Source organism: Emydura macquarii, unplaced genomic scaffold, assembly GCF_026122565.2.
Source record: "Emydura macquarii macquarii isolate MOO-44397 ecotype Brisbane River unplaced genomic scaffold, CSIRO-AGI_Emac_v2 contig_2676, whole genome shotgun sequence".
In the NCBI taxonomy this organism is placed as follows: domain Eukaryota; kingdom Metazoa; phylum Chordata; order Testudines; family Chelidae; genus Emydura; species Emydura macquarii.
Window position 1 is genome coordinate 3,078,973 of NW_027132813.1, and position 24,821 is coordinate 3,103,793.

At 40.0% G+C, this 24,821-nt stretch overlaps 1 protein-coding gene across 1 annotated transcript in view; it reads left to right on the top strand.

The window, feature by feature from the left end:
* Nucleotides 1-24,821, top strand: part of DNAH8 (dynein axonemal heavy chain 8) — a 563,218-nt gene that overhangs the window by 464,606 nt on the left and 73,791 nt on the right. Inside the window, exons 68-72 of the mRNA XM_067565373.1 lie at nucleotides 3,878-4,054; nucleotides 8,500-8,667; nucleotides 13,041-13,253; nucleotides 15,441-15,578; nucleotides 16,176-16,303. Of these exons, the coding sequence (XP_067421474.1) occupies nucleotides 3,878-4,054; nucleotides 8,500-8,667; nucleotides 13,041-13,253; nucleotides 15,441-15,578; nucleotides 16,176-16,303 (824 nt within the window). The remainder of the gene's footprint in view (nucleotides 1-3,877; nucleotides 4,055-8,499; nucleotides 8,668-13,040; nucleotides 13,254-15,440; nucleotides 15,579-16,175; nucleotides 16,304-24,821) is intronic.

Sequence of the window (24,821 nt, forward strand, 5' to 3'; positions counted from 1 at the left end):
AGGAACCAAATTAGCGATCAACATTACCCAAAATAGTGTGAATTTATTGTTTAATTTGCTATTATATATATATATATATATATAATTCTCACAGCAAAATGACTGACCTAGTAAAAGCATCCTGATTGGTTAATAAATTAGACTAGTTAATAATTTAAATCCGAAAGTATTTTAATATCATGTGCTGAAAAGATCCATAAGAGACACATTAAAGAGCCACTTACTCCCGAGCCACAGTCCGAGTATCACTGGTTTGGAGTAAGAGCCCATGAAGTGACACACACACAGTCTGGAAATGAATACATGGCTATGCAAATGGTGTCGACTGGAGGGCTTTGACTTCCATGACTCTGAGAAGCTCTTCTGGGAAGCATGACTGCTGGGACGATATGACATCCATCTGATCAAAAAGGGTAAGATTATCTTTGGACACCAACTCACCTCAGTGACAGTGAGGAGGGCTTTAAACTATGTTTCAATGGGGCAGGCGACAAAAGCACATGGGTAGGTATAGAAAAAGATGACTTTAACAAAAGGTTAGATGTTGGGGGAATGGTGAAAATGGAAAATTACAATAGGGTCATAGAGCAACAACAGGGAAAACAGTGGGGGAATCAACATTTTAGGTTTCTATACACAATGCAAGGAGTATGGGAAATAAATAAGAAATATTAGTATGTAAGCTAAATTATTACTTAATTGGCATTACTGAGACTTGGTGGGATAAATCTCATGACTGGAATATTGATAGAGAGGGGTATAGCTTGTTCAGGAAGGACAAACAGGAAAGAAAGGGAGAAGATATTGCATTATACATCAAGAACATATGCACCTGTTCTGAGGTCCAGAAGGATGTGAGAAGCAGACCAGCTGAAAGTGTCTGGGTGAAGTTGAGGGGAAAAACAGGGATGATGATAGGTATCTACCATAGACTACCAAATCAGGAAGAAGAGGTGAATGAGGCATTTTTAGAACAAATAAGAGATATATCCAAAACACAAGATGTGGTGATAATGGAGGATTTTAACTATCCAAATATCTGTTGGAAAAGTAATATGACAAAACACAACATTTCCAGTAAATTCTTGGAATATATTGGGGATGACTTCTTGTTTAAGTAGGTGGAGGAAGCAACTAGCGGGACAGCAATTTGAGGCTTGATTCCAACCAAAATAGAGGAATTGGTTGTAAATCTGAATGTTGAAGGTAATTTCGGTGAAAGTGATCATGAAATGATAGATTTCATGATTATAAGGAAAGGAATGACTTGGGTGATGGAATGGACAATATACTCATAAAATTGTTAGCTGACACCAACCTGGGAGGGGTTGCAAGCCCTTTGGAGGACAGGATTAGTATTCAAAAGGACTTTGATAAATTGGATAATTGGTCTGAAATCAACAAGATGAAATTCAGTGACAAGTGCAAAGAACAACACTTAGAAAGGAAAATCAAATGCACAACTGCAAAATTGGGAAAAAATAACTAGACAGTAGTACTGATTAAAAGGATCAGGGAGTTGTAGTGGATCATGAATTGAATATAAGCCAACAATGTGATGAAATTGCAAAAAGACCAACATCATTCTGGAGTGTATTTAACAGTAGTGTCGTACCCTCTCTCTATTACTTTCTTGTTTGCTATTTCCCAGTAATTCTCTCCAGATTATAAGAAGGACCACTATATGAAAGTAGATCAAGTTTATTTTACCTGTTAATTGCAGCGATCCTCTGCCAGTTCAAAACATCCCTCCTTTATGTGTTTATCCCTCCTGGTTGTGTTTCATATATTCTTCCAGCATTGGAAACTTTCTCTGGAAGTTTAGGGACAAGCTGGCTTTTATGGACCAGTGGCTGATACCTGGACATAGAAATGTGCATATTCCTGCCTCTAAAAGCAAAGCTATTCAAGTTATGTGTGCTTGTCCACATAGATTCCACTTCTGGTGTGCATGCACCCCAGGCATTTGAGATTAGAATCTTTTGGCCAGCAATATCTGTTGGGGTAATGCCTTCTGCGACTTTGTTCCCCCCACTTCGAGTACATAGAGAGTGGAGCAGAGCCAACTGTTGCTCTGTTCCATTTTCCCACCAGTGGCTGTGAGACAGAACTGCTAGCTGTGTTCACTTTCTCTTTTTCACTAGTTATATACAGTTGTTAGTGTATAGTGTAGGAGTAGTGTTAGTATTACTCCCATTATTTTCTAATATTCAAGAAAAAAGGAGGATGGTGCCCAGTTCTGGAGTTGAGATGGTTCAGTGCCTTTATTTGTTGATTCAAGGTCAATATAGTAACCTTGACCCCTATAATCCCATCCCTAGATCCACAGAACTGGTTCATATCTCTCAACTGCAGGATGTGTATTTTCATATAATTATCCACCTGGCACACAGGAAATACCTGAAGTTTCAAATGGGGCAACTCCCCTTTTCAATATTGAGTCCTACCATTTGGTTTATCAGCAATGCCAAGAGCCTTTACTAAATGCCTTGTTGTCATGGCAGCAAATCTAAGAAGACAAGGAATACAAGTTTATCCTTATCTTTATTAGCTCATTTGAGGGAGTTCACCTCAGTAGATGAAAGATTCATTTAGTCAGACTCTTCAGCTTTTCACCACCATCAACAAAGAAAAATCATTGTTAGTGTCAGCCCAGAGGATAGAATTTATACAGACAGTTATAGACTCTATATCATTACAACAGCAAGAACATACCTACCTCAAGATATTTTCAAAGTTGTGATGGATCTCATCCAGGAATTACAAAATCATCCTCAAACACTGGTAAGAATGTGTCTAAGACATCACATGGTCTTTTGCATATATATGTAACACAGAATGCCAGACATCACCTTCATTGCATGCAAGGATGGTTGAAATCCATCTACTATCCAAACAAATGCCACATTAACGTAAGAATGCAGGTCCCTTGAGAAGTTTTCTCATCATTAAACTGGTGGAAGGATGATGGTCAGGTAGTAGAGGGGGTATCATTTTCACCACCTCTACCGGTGAAAATGCTGATGTAAGTGCTGCCAGTTTCAAGTGGAGAGTGCATTAGACCAACATCAGATTGACAACCTATGGTCTCATGATGAGATTCACCTACTCATAAATTTCCTAGAAGTCAGGGCTACTCGGTTAGCCTCTGTAGCATTTCTGCCCATAATCCAAGGCATGGATGAGACAGATTCTGACAGACAACACTGTGGCAATGTTCTGTGTGAATAGACAAGGGAAAGCTCAATCATCTCTCCTCTGCTGGGAAGCTGTTCGCTTTTGAAATTGGTTTATTCTTCATCAGATTCTCCTTGTAGCCCTTCCTCTGCCAGGATTATAACACTTGAGCAAACAGTTGTCAAGTTATCAGAAATGGTTGATGGGGAGATTGGAAGTTAGGATTCCGAGGTGGGGGGACGGCACAAGAGGAAACAGAATCTCAACCGTAGGCCCAATGGGGGCACCCCAGACTGGTGCTAGACATGGGATCAGAATTACACCTGCACCTATTCTGCTCAGGACCTGAATAAAGTATCAACAACTGAAAGGAAGGGACTTGCCCTCAGAGCTCCTCCTCTCATGCCATCAGGATATCCAGGCCACAGACATACCAAGAACCTTCCCCGCTTGCATCCATTGTAAAATAATTCCAATTTATACCATCAGACTCCTTGTCTAAATGACAGCTCCTTAGTAATGTTTCTTTTATTGTGGGAATTTTGCTAGTTGACATAGTAAAATTCTATGTTTATCATGTGTAGCTAACATAAACCAAGAAATAACCCTTTTGTATTCTGATTTCTTTGTATTTGCAAATATATTAATTTGTTCCCACATATGCATAGTTTTACTTATTATTATATTTTGTTAATGCTAGGTGCTGGCAGAAGTTACAGTAAGTGCTGAGGCTTCAGCTAAAGTAAAAAATGAAGTCCAGGGAGTGAAGGACAAAGCACAAAAGATTGTAGATGAAATTGATTCAGAAAAAGTGGTAGCAGAGACCAAACTGGAGGCAGCTAGACCAGCATTAGAAGAAGCAGAAGCTGCATTGAATGTGAGTAAAGCTTGTATATTTTCACCAGTCTACCAGGAGTTGTCTCCTGTGAAAGAATGGCTAATGCCAGTCAGACAAGGCTTCACCTCATTTCATAAACATTATTTGATTTTGTCAGTTTTAGTACACAAGCTGAATGTTAATAGTTGTGGAGTCCATATTTTACTTCCAAGTGCATCCAGATCTCCTCTTTAAGAGAGAGGAATGAATATCTCTCCAGATCCTGTTTCCATCTAGCCATCTTTAATCACTATAAAGGCTTAGATGTAAATCTTCCCAAAAGTTCTTTGAGTAATTGCACACGTGTATTCCACTCTTGCTGTGAGCATGCCCCACACACAGTTGTCAGAAATTTTCCCTTAGTGGTATCCATTGGGAGGGCTCCACTGTGTGCCGATATAAAGGGCCCAGCCACCCCCAAGTTTCCTCAGTTCCTTTTTACCACCTGTGACGGTTGTTGTAACTGCTTAGCATGCCTTAGCACGTGCTCTCAGTGCGCTCATTGTAAATTTATTATAGATAGTTTTTTAGTGATCAGTACTTAAGTTAATAGTGTAGATAGTATAAGGTCTTTTTTGGTCCCTAGTTTGGTGGTTTTTCCATTTCTTGATACTTAGTGGTGCCTTGGTCACAGGGCTTTAAGCCCTGCATGTGTTCTGCTGGGCATTTAGTGCTTTAGGAGTGCACCTCTCATGTTGTCCAAGACCAGGATCCTGGAGATTAGTTTAAAAGATCCTTCTTTCATGTGGCAATTTATCAAGGTCACAGAAATTAGTGAATATCAGAATGGTCAGGCATGACTCGCCTAGTACCCCCACTCACATGGGTGGGATCGAGCTTGCTTGCATTCTCCACAAAGTGTAGTTAGGCGTCAGGTGTCCCTCCCCCTCTGGATCAGAGAGAGTCCATACCGCCTCACTAGATCACAGTCTCTTCACAGGAGGAATTAGCCAATAGGCTGTTAGTGGAGCTCCAGCCATCAGGCAGGGCTGAGCAGCTATGCAGTCCAGAATCCCTAGCCCTCAGGCAGGGCAGGATAAGTATCCAGTCTATCGGCTCTGGGCCCTCAGACAGGGATAGAGCCAAGCAGTGGTCTCTAGCCCCTGGTGCTCAGGCAGGGCGGGACAAGTAAGCAGTCTTTAGCCCCGGCCCTCAGGCAGAGTGGGTTAGGAAAACAGTCTATGGCTCCTGGCACTCAGGCAGGGTCTGGCAAGTGAAGCAGTCTATGGCCCCTGTCAGGGATTTGAGCACCTCTGCAGTCTAAGGCTCAGGTAGGGGGTTGCTGTCACCCCAGACGGAGATGGCAGGAGGGCTAGGGAGACGCGGGCCTGCCCAACTCCACCGTAACCCAGCCCAGGGCCCTCACAATGGAGGAGTGGTCCACCACTGAGTCAGCGGGGAATCCCACCATAACTCACTGACTGGGGCACAGGCCCCTACACAGCCAAATTGCAGTCAGCTGACCCTGGGCTACTTCCTACCCTCTCCCCAGTGTGCACCTATGTCCACGGGGTGTCCTCAGTTATCCTGGGGTAGGTGGCCAGTGGTAGTCCTGGCAGTTCCCCCATAGGCACGGACTCCTCAGTGGGTAGGGCACCTCTGGGTGCATCGACAAAGACAGTGGCCTGGAGCGAGCCAGATGCATCTGTCTCCCTTGCTGTATCAGCCCCTACTTATCTGGAGGCCCTGGCTTTTATACTTTATGTCCCAACCACCCACTTCCAGTGGGAGGGGCAAAGTTGGTTTAGCTCCACCCACTTGAGTAGGGAGGGTGGTTCCTCCCCCTCTGGGTTGGAGGGAGACTACACCGTCTCACTACAATGATCATTACTAGTTCACCATAGAGTCTTTCAGCCTGTCAGCAGCTCAAATTTTCACAAAATGTATATCAGTGGTAGATGCTTTCCTAAAGAAACTAGTAGTAAAATTCTGCCCAACCTGGACGACTGGCTAGTCAAAGACTGGTTCAGGGCTCAGGTACTCCCAGTGTACATCTCATCCAATCAATCTTCAAAGCTCTAGGTCTACTGATTAGCTCAGACAAATTAATCCATTGTCCAGCTCAAAGGATAGAGTTAATAGGAGAGTATTGGATTCTGCTCAGGCCAGAGTTTTCCTTCCAGACACAAGATTCAATCACACCAGCTGGAAACTATGAAGCTCCTGGAGCATGTGGCCTTGTGCACATACGTAGTCCACCATGCCAGACTACATCTCAGGACTCTTCAAAGTTGGCCGGCCTCCATTTATTTGCCAACTCATCACCTTCTGAACTCTGTGCTCAGAGTGCCTTACGAGTACTGACATCCAAACAATTTTATGCAATCTTCTTTAAGGGTAAAGTACACTTCCCCCCTCATCCAAGATTTCTCTCTAAAGTGATGTCTAATTTTCATATTAACCAGTCAATTTACTTACCTACTTTTTATCCAAAACCACATGCCAATAGGAAGGAGCAATGCCTGCACACCAGAGATATTAGGAGACTTTTGGTGTTCTACAAAGGCAGGACTAAACAATTCTGTTTGTCAACCCAAGTATTCCTGGCTGTTGCAGATAGGATGAAGGGTCACCTAGTCTCTTCCAAAAGAATTTAGTCTTTGATAACTTCCTGCATTCATATATGTTATGATCTGGCAAGCATTTTCCTGTCAAGCAAAGTGACAGCACATTCCTCAAGATTATAAATGGCCTCTGTAGTGTTCCTTGCACATGTCCCTATCCAGGAAATTTGTTGAGCGGCACCCTGGTCTTCTGTTCGCACCTTCTCATCACATTATGCCATCACTCAGTACTCTAGAGACAATGCTAAATTTGGACGAATTGTACTCCAATCTGTGTGTACATGAACTCCAATCCTTCCTCCTACTTTATGGCTTGTGAGTCATCAAGAGTGGAATGCAATCACTTGAAGATGAAAAAATTATTAGTAACCTTCCATAATTGTTGTTCTTCAAGATGTGTTGCATATGTCCATTCCATGACCTACCTTCCTACGCCTCTTCATCGGAGTTGACCAGTAAGAAGGAACTGAGAGAGCTTGGGGGTGGCTTGGCCCTTTATACTGGTATGCTTAATGCATGGCAGCAGAGGGCACTGAAGCTGCTACAGTGGTTACCACTGAGGGAAAAATTTCCCACAACTCTACATTGGGCATGCACACACCAAAAGTGGAATGGACATGTACAACACATCTCAAAGAACAGCAGTTATAGAAGGTTAGTAACCATTTTTTACAGATGTCGATAGAGTCTAGAATGCCTTCCACTCTGTCTTAGAAAGTATTCTCTTCTTAGTGTGAAAATAATGGCCTTTCTTTGTCTTAGTAGAATATTCATATCTTTCCCTATTTCCTTAGCAAGAGTGGAGTCCTCTCCCATTAATGGATTTTATGTAGATCTTTCTGGAACTAAAGAGAAAGGAACAAAGCAGGTCAGAGGGATCGTAAGAAGAGCAGTTAACAAATGATGATGCATTACTGCAGTTCAGATCTTGATGTCACTGTTCTGAACAGTTGACAAGCAGAGAACCATGGCGGTAGGAGGAAGTGGTGTAGAGAGATAAAAGCATCAATATGTCATATCGACTCAATTATCTCCTGCTCCAATTACTAATAATTATGCCAAGAGAAGGGTTCAATCAATCACAAGCAAGAAAAATCAAGCATTATCCACTCAGGACCATTGAAATCCACATTGGTGATAGGATGGGCCAGACTTTCTAAACTGTTGGATGCATCCTGAAAATTCCATTTTGTTGCTGTAATTACCTCTTTGCTTTGCAAATAGCAGCATGCATATATTTTGCAGGCACAGATTAGATTGCTAGTTTTGATCTGTTGACACAATATTTGTCTAATCACATCACTTCATTTACAGATAGGTTTCTCATTTGAATAAATATTCATCTAAGCAGTGACTTCAAAATGACACTAATAGAAGTCAAAGAGAAGCAATATAGGACTTTAATGCCATCTCAAGGCAAGAAAATAAATTATTCTTATTTCACAATAAATGCCTCCGTTTACCAAATGCCCACACAATTCATTTTCTTGGCCTTGTATGTTCTTCTGCCATGAACATTACACTTTAAGTAACACTGGTTTACAATTCATTTTTTTTTCAATATTACATATAACAGCTTAATTCCATAATGCCTGTATTATTTGTATTTAATTTTGATTTTCACATTCCTTTTGTGGGATGGAGAAAATAAATAGTTGTTCAGTATATATTTCTTTAAATAAACTTCAGGGGCATAGAACTACAAAGTTTAGTAAAGTAATCCCAATAATTCATATCTACTGTACATTCATAAATCAAACTTCCCACAATCACAAAAATGAAAATTGTAATAATAATGTAATAATAGTAATATTATGATGTTGAATGAAAAATCTATGAGATGCTACTAAGCAATAAGTACATTTCCCCCCCTCAATATAGACTATCAAACCAGTGGATATTGCTACAGTTCGGAAACTTGCAAAACCCCCTCATCTAATCATGAGGATTATGGATTGCTGTCTGTTGCTATTCCAAAAGAAAATAGACCAAGTTACAATGGATCCAGAAAAGCCTTCCTGTAAACCATCCTGGGGAGAGTCACTAAAAGTAAGTAGAATTTCCAAGCAGCATACCTTGAACATTTTCTAAAATAATAAAAAAAATTAACATCAGTGAATTATGGTGCTAAATCCTTGCTCAAAATAGGGACATACATCCTTAAAACATAAGCACAAACATATGCTTTTAGAGCAGTGTATATATGCAAACAAATTCTGTTTGATAACACAAATTTTGCTATGTGCTTATAGTGGTAACTGTGTTGCTTAAAATTTCGATGCACCAACACATAAAGGGCTGTGTCCAATCCTTCAGTGTAAAACTGCAAGAAAGAATAAGTGAGGAAATGTATTATCTCTGTAGCTCTAATCTTGTCTATGACATTGGACCAGTTAGTTAATTTTATTAGGAACTTTGGGTGCTTAGCAAGATAAATATGTGTATACTGGTATAATTTATTCTCACATGGGAAGAAGAAAAAACTATACCAGTATAAGAAACTTTTATACTGGTATAACTGCATTCACATTAGGCAGTTTTATCAGTATAACTGTTTTGGTAAAAAAGTAAAATAAAGACCAAATCGACATAGTCCTATCAGTACAAAATCTGTGTATAGACCAGGCCTAAGGTGCCTACATTTGAAAAGTATGGTCAATATCCTAGTCCTGGAGGGCTTATAATATAAAATAGGAAGGAAAACAGAACAGGCAGGAATTTAAGCTAGTGTAAACCAGTGTAGCTCCACTGACTTCCATAGAGCTATGCCAGTTTACACCAGATTAATATTTTGGTCTAATAGAAGGACTACACACCACAAAGCATGGGTGACGGATTGGACAGCGTGGTTGACCTTATCGTTGAGTCGTAACTGAGAGCTGAGAGATCTGAAATCTGCTCCTACTCATTGAATACATTGGGCCAACAGGTTTTTTCATTGCTGTTTGAACATGCTGGACAGAATGACTTCAGAAACACTTTCTCCTTGTCCAGTTGCACTTCTTCTCAGACTGGCTTCTATGCTTTCTTCCAGCTGAGGCCTCACCAGTGCTGAGTAGAACAGAACAATTACTTCTCATGTCTCACATATGATACTCCTGCTAAAAATCTAAGTATGATATTTGCCTCACACTGTTTCACACTGCTGACTCAGATTCAATTTGTGATCCACTATAATTCCCAAATCCTTTTCTGCTCTACTGTTGTCTAGCCAGTTATTTGATTCCTTCCTAAGTGTAGTATTTTGTACTTGTTTTATTGAATTTCATTCTATTTATTTCAGACCGATTCTCTAATTTATCGAGACCATTTGGAACTCTAATAGATGTTGCTGTGCCCAAATTTTTTCAGTGGCAGACTCATGATGCTAAAATTGTGATGAGTCCAACTCATCCTTGTGCGGTCTCAAAGATGACTGGAAGCTCCCTTCCTTTCAAGGCAAGCAGAAGGGTCTCTTATGGCAAGATCCATAACAGTGGTCCCAGACTGGAAGCTCTGGCTCCCCTTTGTCTTCGGCTTTAGCTAGTGAGTTCATTCCCTTCTGCCCAACTCTTAATTAGGTCAACATTAGGAGCCCAGATTCCTACTCTTTCTTCTGTTTCCGGGCAGGTACCACTTCTGGCAAATTCTTCTGAGCCTTGCTTAAGTGCCCCCATTCTGCTGCACAGCATCTCTCCTCATTCCTGACTAATGGGTAATGCCACCCACCTGTGGAATTCAAAGATGATACAGTGTTGTTGCTGGAGGTTCCAGGATTAAGCCCTGTCCTTCATCTCAGTCCACCAGATTTTTATGCTTCTGGCAGTTGAACAAATTCAAAGTTCAGATACTCCTGATAGTTGTTTTATATCTTTAAATTGTATTAGTTTTCGTGCAGTAGTGACTTCATTTTAGTATCTAGCTCTTCTGTTCCTATTCTGAGGTGAGTAATTCCAGAATATTGCAGCTCTAACCATCTGGTTTCTCTGGTACAGGACCTCTCAAGCAGGATCCTTCTGCCTCCCTTGCCCCCAATACTGCTTGCTGGGAAGCCCTTCAAGCATCAAGCCAAATCAACAGGTAGGTTAGGTGGCTTTTCAAGAACTTCAGAGGGAGAGATGTGCCCTGCTTGCAGAAACCACCAACTCTTGTTCTGCCAGGGCATGAGACTTGAGTGAGAGAGCTATGTCCTGTTGCCACAAGATGCATGGGGTTTTGAATCAAACAGATTTGAAGGGACTCAGCTCCCACCCAAAGCAGTGACTGTACCATGGGAAGGCTGTGGTTGCCAGACCTTGTGCAACTATTACTAGAAGCCCATCTCTCCTAATAACCACAGATTTACTGATCCAGAGGAATAGTCAGATATACCTCCCAAACCCACAATATCTTCATGTGACAGCATGAGTCATAGGGATCTGACACACCTGGAAATGTTCTCCTCAGAAAAAGTTCAAGAGATTCTTCTAGATGCCAAAAACAGTCAATTCACAAATGCTATGATCTTAAATGGAAAAACGTTTCTGTCTGGGCAAATAATATGTATGCAGTGTTGTTGTAGCCATGTTGGCCCCGGGTAACATAAATCCAGCGTCAGCCTACATCCATTCTATATTGGATACCTGCTTCATTTAAAATCCATAGGACTGTCTATATCATTTGTAAAAGTGCACTTATCAGTTATTTCTGTGCTCCATGTACTGATAACTAGACTATATTTACCCATAACAGAATTAAAAGATTCATGAAGGGGCTAATGAATGGTTACCCTCCAGTTGAAGAACCAACACCAACATGGGATCTCAACCCAGTACTTAATAAGATCATGAAATTCCCTTCAGAACATTGGAAGAATGTTCCTTATATCATCTTTCAGTGAAAAGAGCTTTAATTGTGGCCATTATATCTTCCATAAGAGCGAGCGAGCTACAAGGTGGTAACAGAATTCTATCTCAATCAATCCATTCATTTGTTAACATTTTTCTACAGACTTCAGTCTCATTCAAGTAAGACAAAGTTACACACGTTAGATGCCATGGGAGCTATAGCTTTCTATTTAAATTGGTGCATGGAATTTAGGAAATCATCAAGACACTTTATCTCTTATGGGGATAATAGTAAAAGACAATCAGTTACATCACAGTGTCTGTCTAAGTGGGGTAGGCTTTGTATAGAGGAAAGTTACAAACAAACCTCTCTCCCTCTACCAGAAGGGTTTAGATCACACTCAAAAAGGACATAGGCAGTTTCTGTGGTATACCTTAAACACGTGCCAATTTTAGAGATCTGTAAAACTGCAATTTGGAACTCAATTCTTGCTTTTACAAAACACTATTCTCTAAATATAACACCCAGATTGGCTCTCAGTTTAGTAATGCAGTATTACAGTAGTTGCTTAACTAGACTTAGGGTCCCACCATCTGGAGACAAAAGTACTATTTATCAAACTACTCCAAGAGTAGGAATGTGCAGAGGCATTGAGGAAGAAATGATTGTTACTCATTTGTAATCAGAGTTCTTCAAGATGGATTCTGCACATTCATACTCCCTGCCCTTCTTGCCTTCTTTCTTAGAGACCTGAGGAAAGAATGTAGATGGCCAGAGCACTTCAGCCCCTTTTATTGCCTCTCCCTTAGAATATTCATAGAAACACATGACTGGAAGGGACCTCTTGGGTCATCAAGTCCAGGCCCAAGCTTTCACAGGCAATCCCATCATATAATCATGTTCATAAATTTATCAAGCTCCATCATAAAAGTAGTTATTTTGTTCAGGAACAATGAGATGGACAGCGGGGACACAAAAGCAGTCCAACAGGCACTACTGTGGAAAGATTCTATTGTCCAAGCTGCACAGTCAGTACATTCCCAGAGTGTGAATGTGCGGATGTCATCTTGAAGAACTCTGATTACAGGTGAATAATCTTAATTTCTTCAAGAATTACTTCTGAGCATTCACACTTCCCACCAACCTTCTTCTGTACCTTGGAGTTCTTCATATAGACAGGTCTCTGTGGTTCAAGAGAAGGAGTTGAGGTGGTTGAGGCACTGCATTTACTTAAATAGATGTGGGTACCAATCACTCACTACCATGAGGGAACACTTATGCATCCTTCAACAGACAAGTCTTTGAAGAGAACTATGTTAACTCATCACCAGGGGACACCATCCAGAATCCAGAAGCTAGATTACACAGAGGTTACTCTCAAAGAACAATTACTAGAAAGTAACCTCTCTTAATTTTAAAACAGTTGAAAGAATATTTAAATAAAAATGCAAAAGGAAGTTAGTGCAATAAAGTTTGTCCTCATCATAATAACTGTGCCAGATTGCTCTTTCTGTACTTTAGGGTCATTTCTAACAATTACTCAAACATGAAAGATTGAACTTTTAAATGTAGAATATGAAATAGTTACTAAAGCTGATTTTTGTTTTGTTTTGCAGCTCATGAGTGGTCCATTTCTGCAGAGTCTCCAACAATTTGCTAAGGATAGTATCAATGAAGAAACAGTAGAATTATTACAGCCTTATTTTAACATGGATGACTATACTTTTGAAAATGGTAAAAAGGTGTGTGGTAATGTGGCAGGACTCCTGTCTTGGACACTAGCCATGGCAACATTTTATGGCATTAACAGAGAAGTGTTACCTCTTAAGGTAAAATATAAACTTTGTTTTTTTAGATTTGTAATTAGTGAATTAAAAAAAACAACAATATATACTCTTTCATTTTGTAGCAGAAATATACTATCAGGGTTGTCCATAAGAAATAACATATCAAGAGTTGTTATACATAAGAAAAACCTTCTAAATTGGCTGAAAATAGTCCATGTGAATGAATAAATGGATTTTCACTCTCCCTCCCCTCCTCAAAGACACAGAGTAATCTTAACCTCCTCCATGAAATTGTATCTGCTTCATCCCAGGGAGATCTCTGAAATGTTAAAAGCTCTAGAACCATAGGGTCCTTGAGCCTAGGCTGCAGCCCAAGTCTAGGAAGTCTACACAGCAATGAAACAGCCCTGCAGCCCAAGCCCCATGAGCCTGAGTTGGTGGCATGGGCCAGCTGGGGATATTGCTTTGCTATGTGTACATACCCTATGAATCTTGGGACTTTCAAAAGAAATGGTCTCTTTTCTCCATGTTTCCTTCAGAATAAGAGGAAGGCTTTTTCTTGTTTGTTTTGTAATTTAATTTAACTGAGTTTAGTAGTGATTAGCCAATTCTGATATTTTAGAAATCTTAGTTTCTTCAAACCTATTTGTCTTCAGACCATTATAACTGAAGGTGATAAGAAATCAGAATTTAAAAGGTGCATTTTATGCTACAAAAATGTCCCTAACAGAGAACACAATTTGTGTTTGGGATGCTCTGACACTTCCATAGTGATTGTTTTCCTTTGGCATATTTCTCCTTTGTCTTTGAGAGAAAAATGTCAAAATCTTCAAAAGTGATATTTGGCATGATACTTGTTTGAGCAATTTTGCTTTTTCTTGTTTTAATCAAGTCTTTAACCAAGACTTTCTTCAAAAACATTTGAAAAAGGAAAATAAATCATTTGATTCATTATAATATTTTTGGCAGAGGGCCCTTGTCAGTGGCAGCTGCAGTCCTAAACTAATATGCTACTTCAGCATGATCCTTTTCTTGATCAATGGCCTTGATGTTTATGAATCAATTGGCTGAATTAGTTCTATCTTTTTTGCATAACAGGGTTCTGGTTTGTCTTCCAGCATGGCATAATGTTTGGTCTAGCTTACAGAGCAAAATCTTTGGCCCAATCTAGGTTTCCAGTCAGTCTGCTCTCTAGAAACCTCTTTCATTGCTGTAACCAGTAACATGCAGTATCAAGCACTTCTGCTCCAAAACCCTTAGTATCAAGCATCTCTTCAGCAAATTAAATTAAAGTTGCCTGTTTTTACTGTGGTCCAGCTATAATAGTAGAGCCAGAAACCCACAAAAGGCTCTTCCACCTGAATACTTTAATACTAGAGACACAAGACAATAATTGTAACCAGGCAAAATAGGGAAAGAAGTTTAAAAAACTACGGGAAGTTTTCCTCATGCAAAAAAAATTTAGATACAGATTTTCCTTTAGTCTTCTGCATTGAAGACATCATAGGTTCTGAATGGAAACTGCTGGATAAAGCTGGATAAAACTAATATTATATAAAAAATGTACAGAAATCTGCTAAATTATACAAACTAATTTTGGTACCTACAGCCAACTCAGCAGTAGCTCTATTATTGAAAGGTTTAGCTCCCTCATTGAAGGCTAATTACCAAAAGGATTCATTAGTAAAAATATCTACTTGGCAGCAATTGAGTGGCTTATTGGCCTAGGGCTATATTTCTCAAGAACTGTCAGGTTATGATCCTGGACAAATCTCCGAAACTCATGATTAGCTGCCATTGCAGAACACATGAATTATATAAATCAAATAAAACAGAGGCCTGCACAATAAAGCCCCAAGGGATGTTCTCTTTTCCAGGAGCCTGATTGTAATGATCTTTTCAACATGCCTCTGTCTTGTCAGTTAGGCATCTGATATTTTCCCAGACCAGAATATTATTTTAAAATAGAAATAAAATTGACACCCTGGAGCAGAAAGCTAATTTTTTATATTATTGTGGCTAATACATAAGTACAGATTTTAAAGTATGGATTTAAATGACATTGTTTGGAAAAGAAAATCATTTAAATATATATTTTACGGTGTTTATTTAATAATGCTATTGTGCACAGAGTTGTATCTCTATTCCTATTGACTAACAATGGAGCAGATCTAAAATAATAGATTTTATATTGTATGCGATTAATGCCTAACCATGCTTTATTCTTAGACTAATTTAGCAAAACAAGAAGCACGCCTGAAAGTAGCTAATGCAGAGTTAGCCACAGCTCAGGAGTTATTAGATGAAAAACAAGCTGAACTGGATAAAGTGCAGGCAAAGTTTGATGCAGCAATGAAGGAGAAAATGGTGAGATAAAAATATTGTATGAATATAAAAAATTCTTTGCACACTGAAACTTTAAAGAGTTATATAGATAGTGTTTACTGGTTCAGTCTGTTCAGAATACAATGAAAGATAAAACAGACATAAAATATGCTGGAATATTCATATTTGCCTGGCAAACATTAGAATCGTGTAATTACCGAAAGCGAGCGCCATTTAAACCCCTCTTTTTGATGATGCAATGGCTCAAGGAGTATAGAAAAGTGAGTATAGAAAAGAGTATAGAAAAGTGAATTTTAATTTGAATTTTAAAGTGAATTTTAATGCAACAGCATTTTGCTTCTCTTAGTTTAATTCTGAAGGTTTTAAAACTTAGCCTGGAAAAATTTGTATTTTAAAAGCCATTTGTCTGAAACTTTGGGACTAGGAATCGATAAAAGCTGCACATCCATTCAGGGCATAGTGCTTTGAAGACCCAGTAGGGTCTCAGATATCAACTTCCTCGGTTTTCCTTTTTTTTTTCTTGAGAAAAATTAGTTTATAGATTTTTGAATATAGTAAAGATCTTTGAATAATAGAATTTGAAAATTTAATGAGACAGGAAAACTTGTCCAATTTTAGGACCTGTTGAATGATGCAGATGTGTGCAGGAGAAAGATGCAAGCAGCCTCTGCACTTATAGATGGACTGAGTGGAGAGAAAGTTAGATGGACTCAGCAAAGTAAGGAGTTCAAAGCTCAGATTAACAGGTATAGTATCTGTTAGACAAAGGAGCAAAATGTCTACAAAATACAAAGATACTATTTGACAATAAAATATCCTTCCATGGAAAAGTAGGTAGCTGTCAGTGCACAAACTTTGTTAGTTATATTCTGTATTTTGCATGGAATTCATAAAAAATCATAACAAAATAATAATAAATGACATCAAGATGTCTGGAAAATGGAATTTTTCTCCCACAGGAAATTCCAAATGTTTTTTTGAGTGTTTTCATTCTGAATTAGAGCAAAACCTCAGGCATTGGAATGTCCCATGAAAGGGAATATTCTGATTTAAGCAGGGGGTTGGACTAGATGACCTCCTGAGGTCCCTTCCAATTCTAATATTCTATGATTCTATGATTTAGGAATGTACTAATGCCTCCTATGTCAGCCTGCTTGTCCCCCAGTGTTGCTCTTTCCTCCTATGGGAGGAAAGAAAGACCCCTAGGCTGACAAAGAGGTGGGAAGGAAACTCCTAGGCTAATGATGGAAGAGAATGAGAGTGGAGGGAAACTCCCCAGGTTAAATGATGGGAGTGGGTGGGAACCCCTGGCTGACAATAGGGGGAACTCCTGGGTTGTAGAGGCGGGTCTGCCCAGGAAGCCTGAGAGCAAGGCAGCCTGGCAGCCTGCGAACCAAACAGCCTAGAAACTCTGTGGACTGAAATAGTAAGTGACCATGCAATTGAATATTGTATCATAATGTTGTCTGCGTAGGCAACCTTGATTCTGGCATGTCCTAACTTTTGAGTGCTGATTTTGCAATCTTAATGTACTTTTAAAGTAATTTTAATGTAATTTATGTATAGGACACCAAGATAAAACAGCAACAGGTACATTAGCTTTAAAATAAATGTGGTAGAGACATGTTTTCATGGGAAGAGGCCAAGAGAGTGCATGCTAGCACTTTATTGAAATTAAAATTGCCACTAACTTTTTGGTCAGTACACCAGCAGGCACAGGTATGCAAAGAATATGAATACTGTATATGGAAAAAATTATTTCTTACAGAAGTAAAAAACATAGTCAAATATCTACACAGGATTAAAACTGTAAATGAGTACCAATAGGCTTATCCCATTTATTTGATATGATTCTATGATCGAGTAATGAAAATTTAATTTCCTTTCATGACATTGTCTCCAACAAGGCTCCATTGTAGGAAAAGTTGCTTGTAATTGATATTTAGAATTACTTACAGGTTTTTGAAGACTTACTTCCATTGATAAAAATTATAAAGGTCTGTCTAAAGGTCCCTGTCTAAAGGTCCCTCTGTTCTTCTTCTTCCACTGATGAAGCTGTTACAGAACTAACATCTTCCTTTCTTTGTCATGTGAGTTTACATAAAACAGTTGTAAATAATTCACAACTAGTTCAGATATTTATGTACAGTATAGACTCAGTCTTAGAGTAAATTTTAGAGTTTATCAGCCGTTTGTTAAACTGTACTGTTTTAGTGTCTCTTTGGACCTTTCCTTAAAGTGATGGTTTCATCTCTGAATACAGAATGTAAGTGTTTCTTTTGTGCAGTTGTCTTTCTTTCTCTAGATGGGCATGAAAAGTGCCTCTTATGCACTGGGGAGAGATTCTTGGCTAAAAGTTGTGAAGTATACTGCTGCACAGCTTTTTTCCTCATTCATGCCCCCCATCTGTGGAATTCAGAGGTTGTCCAACGTTATTGCAGGTAGCCCCAGAATTAAACCAACAGATTTTCTGCCTCTGGCATCAGAACAAATTGACATTTCTTTTTCTCCCAAACATTTTGTTTTATATTTTTAATTTTTTCAGGCAGTACTGACTTCACCTTCAAACTTTATTAGATACATGGTTTCCCATCGTCACCTCTTTTGAGGACATCTTAAGAACTAAATGAGGACTTCTGATTAAAAGTGAATGTTAAATATAAAGAGATTTCATGAGTTTTGAGAGTCTTAGACTGGTGCAGCAGTAACTCGACCCATGAAAGATGTAATCAGACCTTCAGGAGGGGACTTCCTTCTAAAAGATCCCACAGACCAAAACAATGAGGACAGACTACATAGCAATTACAAAGCTTCAGCTCTAATCGTTCAGACCAAAAAATTTCCTGTATTTGGTAAGGAATACCTACTTGGTGGAAAGCAAATGCTCATCATCTAGGGTTTGATTCTTGTTGGAATGAATCATTTTAAATTCTTCCCTGGTCAAATCCCTGATGTGATTTTTGACATAATAATGGCTTCTAACTTGGTGGCTACAGGGAATTCATGTTATACCCGTGAATATCAATCAGTCATCCTAAACAGATACCTTGTGCATCAGATTTACTGATGAGGAACTGTTTGGGGGAAATATTAGAGAAATTAGTGGCTGAGATTACAAAGAGGTCTCACATCTCACTTTCAAAGCCAGCATAGCAGCCAACACCAAGGGACTTCAAAAAGAAAATATTCCCCTAGCAGAGGGAAAAATCTGGAGCAGAAGCTTCCAACGAATCATGTCAGTTTCACTCAGCTGCTTCTAGGATCCCAGGGAACATATTTCTTTTTTGAAACATCATCTGTCAGTGTATCCAAAACAAAAATTTTACTGAATTTCCAGTTCGCAGGAAATTTTGCAAAATTTGGTTTCATTCCAACCTTACCAGACAATTAACATGAAGGATATGGAAAAGGGAGAGTTGAAGACCTCCTCCTAGCCCTACACTGCACAGGCCAGAGCCACTTACAATTCACATTTGGGCATCAGAAGAGAAGTGTAATTCATTAGCGTCACAGATACATTTTTGTATCGTGGCAGAACTAAACCAGGACATTTCATTAATTAATCTGCTCAAATTATGTTTTTGATGTGAGGGGAAACAAATAGGTCTCTGAGGCAAGGACTGTCTCTGTTTTTACATTGCCCAGCACAATGGACCCTGGCCTTAACAGCTATTATAATACAAATAATAATAATAGCCACAAAGTTCTAGTGATCTCAGATACACTAGAATTCATCTTCAAGTGACTCTACATATTCCCACGTATAGGTATTGCACAGTCTAGTGGTGCCTAATAGTAGAATCTTCTCTATACAGTGTCCATTACAGTGCTCTCACATCCTGCTGCCACTTCTCCCCTCAGCGCCTCTGAACATTCTGAGGCTAAGGCTATATAATGGAATGCACCACCTCAGTTTCTTCTAACTGCTTTCCTAAATGGAGGTGAACAGCTCCGGTCCATTCAGATCCATGTTTTTTTCCTCCAGTCATAGTGTTAATTGTTAGTTGTTTAGTATTGCACTTTAATGATAGTACAGGTTGCTAGGTTGTTAGCTTGGTTCCAGGTTATGGTGGAACTGAAGAAGAAGCAGCTGGGATTCCAGGGATATGCTTTATGCTCTGCTGTCTTCCTGGCATCTGATGACCAATTAGGAGCCTCAAGTGGTTGGGAGAGGTCCGTTTTCCTTCTGTGTGTTCCATCTACTAGACTTTTATGCCCAAAGCTTACAAGGAGAGGCAGAACAGATTCCAGGTGCTCCTCCTTAAAATGAGGCTCTTGAAACTAAACCCTTAGGATCTGGGCAGCCATTGGCTCCAAGGTCAAAGAGACCAGTCTCAGGTCCTGTGACTACTTCAGTAAGTCAAAGCAATTTAAGGGTTCCAGGAAATTGGAATCTTCTTTGGGTACTGCTGCACTTCCCACTCCTCCAGCAGTCAGGCCTTTGAAATTGCCTGTGTTGGAACCAAGGGCCACGTTGTCAGCTCTGGCTGTCTTAGTTCCAAAGAAGAAGTCATCTAGGGAAAAGACAGCCACTATGAGCAGTGCCGGATCCCAACCATCAGATTTATCAGTTCCATCCAATTCTGACAGAGCCTCTATAGTCACAAAAATAAGGTTGGTTCTGGTTTCAGCTTTAGGAGTCAAGAAGATGGATTTGGATATTTAATTGGATCCTGTGCCTTCCAAAGTTTTTGGCTCTGGCCATAACCCTTGCTCTGATTCTGGGTCCATCTTCTGGTTCTGAAGAAGACTTTTACTTTGGTAGCTGATGTGCACTGATCAGTGTCTGGGCATTCCTTAGATCTGAGTGAGAATCAGAAAGTCTTGATAAAGAGATAGACTTTCCCAGTTCTGAGGTCAGAATCTTCTTCACCTGAGAAAAGTAGAGAAGAGAAGATAAATTAGCCTTTCTCCTGATCTGCTTATACCTCCTCCTCCTAAGACTCCTACAGGTTTTCCATAAAGAGTTTTCTCTCTATTTCTGCCCTCCCTCTGGGTCAGTTGTCTCTGGTGCTTTTCATCATGGATCTGACACAGATATGTCTCTAGAGGAGGATAGAAGTAGAATAAAAAGACCTGTTTCCTCTTGGTTCAGCTCTTCTTTTGGTCCTCCTCCTGTGGGTGTGTTCCCAAATCCTAGTTGCTGGGGATACTGGCAGTCCTGGGCTCCATGGTCTTATTAGGGGTCGCCACAGGAATTTTTCATATATCTTCTGTATGAATGAGAGTTGATGTTTCATATGTAAAGGATCCAGTGGTAAAGAAGTGCTTTGATCCAAATCCATCAGCTGCAACTGCATCTCAGCTAGTGGTGCCTAATACTCTGTCTGAAGTGGTCCCACATTGGCCTCTAGGGGCCTAATGGAGATCTAGAGAGGTTGCACAAGAGTCAGCCAATGATAGAGGGGCTGAAAGAGAGCCACTATGTATCCCAGTGTGTGACACCTAAAAACTGAGGAGTTATCTAACTCATCTTCGAAAGTTCATTTGGAAGCTATCTCGGCTTGCCATTTTTTAGTGATGGCAAATTGCTGTTTGTGCATAATACAGATAAGAAGTTTATGAAAAGGTTATCTAATATGTATCTCCCTCTGAGAAATCCTGTCCCTCCTTGGGATCTTAATTTGGTTTTACTTACACTCTTGAAGCCACTTTTTGAACCTTTGGCTGAGAGTTCTTTAAATTATTTATCTCTTAAGATGGCATTCATTATTGCCATAACTTCAGCCAGAAAAGTGACTTAATTAAATGCCTTCATGGCTGATCTACCATTTACATCTTTTCATAAAGATAAGGTGGTTCATAGGCCTGATCCCATGCTTTTAACAAAAGTAGCCTCTGATTTTCGCATCAATCGGACAATTAATTTTCCAGAATTTTTTCAAAAACCACACCCTAATAAGGGGGATTCTGTTTGGATGCACACAGAGTTCTTGCATATTTACATAGAACTAAAAGTTTTTGAAAATCATCTAAATTATTGGTATCCTGTGCAAAGAATAACATGGGTTATATGGTGTCTTCCCAGACTATTAAACAAATCTAATGTCAAATGTTACATGTTATCAGAAATTCCTGTACCTGTGATGGTGCAATCACATTCCAATAGAACTGTGGCAGTGTTTTTTCTTGCCTTTAGCAAGTCCCGTTACTGAAGTTTGCAGATCTGTGCTCTGGAGTTCTGTACACTTTTACAAAGCATTATGCTCTTGAGTTGGCCTCAAGGTCTGAAGCTAGATTTAGGCCTGGTCTATACTGCCGGTGAAATTCAGTGGCAGTCGATGGGAGTCGTGCAAGCTATGACATCTCCACTGTGCTGTGCTGATGGGAAATGAATACCTGTCAACGCAGCGCTATGCTTTTTTTGGAGGTGGTTTTATTAGATTGACTTCCGGATCTATTGAGCAGGTCTTCACTTCTGCTCAATCGATCCAGATAGATCTATCTGACAGCAGCAAATTTACCGTCATCAGTGTAAACATACCCAGAGTTAAGCAGTGCTTCAATCTCTATTCAATTAAGACTCTGTTCCCTTCTCCACATTATTTTCAGCACTGCTTATCAGCCTAACCAGAAGTGGGAATATGCAGAGCCACTTGAAGAAGAAATGAAAATTACTTATTTGTAACTGGAGTTCTTTGAGATGGCTGTGCATAGTCACAATTCCCATCCACCTTCCCCTCTTTTGCAGAGTCCCTTTTGGTTCTGTGTCTCTGATTTAACAGAGGAAGGAACTGAGGGGGTAGAGGGTGTTACACCTTCTTATATAGCTTTACACTCAGCATGTTCAGAGACACAGAGGCAAGGAATGGGAAAAAGCACAAGAGCACTGTCATAGACACCGTTTGGCAAAGATTCTATTGTTAGACACCACTAGGCAGAACAACACCCATAAGTGTGAATATGCAGAGCTATCTAATAGAACTCCACTTACAAGTAAGTAACCTGCATTTTCTCTAGGATAGTTGATTGGAGCTCTACAACTGAGCACTATAGACATGTGGGTACCAGCCCTAATGGCATTATTTAGGCAGGCACATCAGATTACCCATATATCATCAGGTGTCAATATTAATCAGAATGATGGATTAGACAAGCATGTGACTAGACTTTCTAGTCACCGTTACTTCCAAAAGACAGGTTTTTGGAATTACTTCCTTTATTTATACAAGACCCATCCTGCTATTATTGTGAGGAAAAGGTTATTCTTATAGCTCCAGAAACCTTTCTGTCCAAGGTACATTCTTATTTTCACAATCCCTGGGAAATAGTCCCCCACATCATTTTGTTCCAATCCACAGCACTCCTTTGGAAGGTGTGGCATAAATGTGCATTCCTATTACGCAAAAGTTATATCTCAGGCATACAGAAAACACATTCCAGTTGTATCTCATTCCCTCCAAAATGCCAAGACTTTAGGGTTTCAAGTTGCTACAAGCAAGATGTAAAAATCTTGCACCAGCTGGCATGCTAGGAATTTGGGAAACAGAGTAGGAATCAAGGCTCCCTCTGCAAGGTCTATAGTGACATTGTGTGGAAAAAAGTACAAGCCTCATTTGAAGAAGATTTGCAAAGTAAGTTTCCATTTCTCTGCAGCGGCATCCTTTTGTATGAAGGTGCTGTTTAGTTGGTTCTCACATGATTCCTTATGGTCTTGTTTTATATAAAGGTAACTTCCATTTCTGCCTATAATAATTTCTGCCACTATAATATTATTCTGACACTATAATAATAATTTAAATTCTGCTTATCCTTTCCTGCCTACTTCTGTAATTCACTGTTCACTATTTCATATTAGTGATGAATGAGGACAGAAACTGTGCATCAGAATGAGAAATTTCCTACCCCAAAATTTTCTTTCTGTTAACATCATCTATCCTCATTCAACCCACTCTGGTAATGAGATAAATGACCAGAATATAATTTGATGTAATATACTGGCATTTTCCTCAAAAGCAGCAGTTTTCAAACTTTTTGAGCTGAGCCCCCACTTTGAGTTACAATTTTGATTGTTCCCCCCCCCCAATACCTGCCCCTCCTCACCTAGGTTTTCAGAGTGGGGGAAAGCACATGCAACGGTCTCCAGGGGCAGAGCCAACACTGGGTACAGCAGTGTTGACACTGACCCATAGGCTGGTAGCCCACTAAGGTGAGTCGGGGTGGAAGTGGCGCTGCCTTTCCAAGCCGCACCATGTGAGGCTGGACTGAGCCACCTGACATTACTGCTCATCTACCACCCGAGTGTTCCCCCCCCCAGGCACACCCCCCAGTTTGACAACCTCTGCCCATGAGAGACAAGGTAGGTGAGGTAATATATTTTATTTGACCAACTTCTGTTAGTGTCCATGTGAGATGATTGGTATGCCTGAAAAAAGAGCCACTATGTATCCCAGTGTGTGATTTGCCATGCTTTCACTCTCCACATGAGAAGGGAGAGACATATGATGCTTCAGACATACTTCCTAAAGCATACAGCTGATAACACCAGCTGCTCCATCAAGAATAGCACTGCCAACCTCTGTGCTAAGGTCTTCTGATACCGGGCCTTCAGACACTTTTTATAATCCCAGTTTCCACACTGTCCCTTCATATCATATTGGGCCTGAGATCTGTGTGTCTAAAAGCATCCTCTGAGACTGAATCTGCTGCTCTGCACATCTGGCAGCAGCTAAGTCAACAGCAGCACTGAAAGCCTCTCCAGCATCGCAGATGAACTCTGGGTCTAAGCTTATGAGGCAGGAAAACCTATATCAATGTCTACTATTCTTCCGGCACTGATGTTCATTGGCACTGTTTGGCATTGAGGCTCCTTCTCCAGCTTCTAAACTCCCTTCTGAAGTTCCTCAAGGTAAGAGGAAAGAGAAGAAGAAGGATTCTGCTCCCCAAGAGGGCTATAAACAGAAAAAGAAGAAGAGGAATCATTCCCCTTCTTCTCCCCTTCCACCACTGCATATGAGCTTTGTCAATTCTCTTCCAGTGCTGACATCACCTTCCTCTCAAACTTTTTTGGAGCTAGGAATTGATGCACCTGGAGTACTTGTTGGCATGGATATCAGTAACTCCATCCATAACTCTGTGCTTGAGTGTGGGTTCCTCTGGTGAGGCTATTCCAGAAGAATAGGAGAAATAGCAGCTCTGATGGCACATCGCCCCTACACAGTATTCTTTCGGGACAAGGTCACACTCAGACTATCCCCAAAATTCACCCGCAAGGTGACCTCCCTGTTTCACATGAACCAATTGAACTGTCTTCCAACTTCTTAC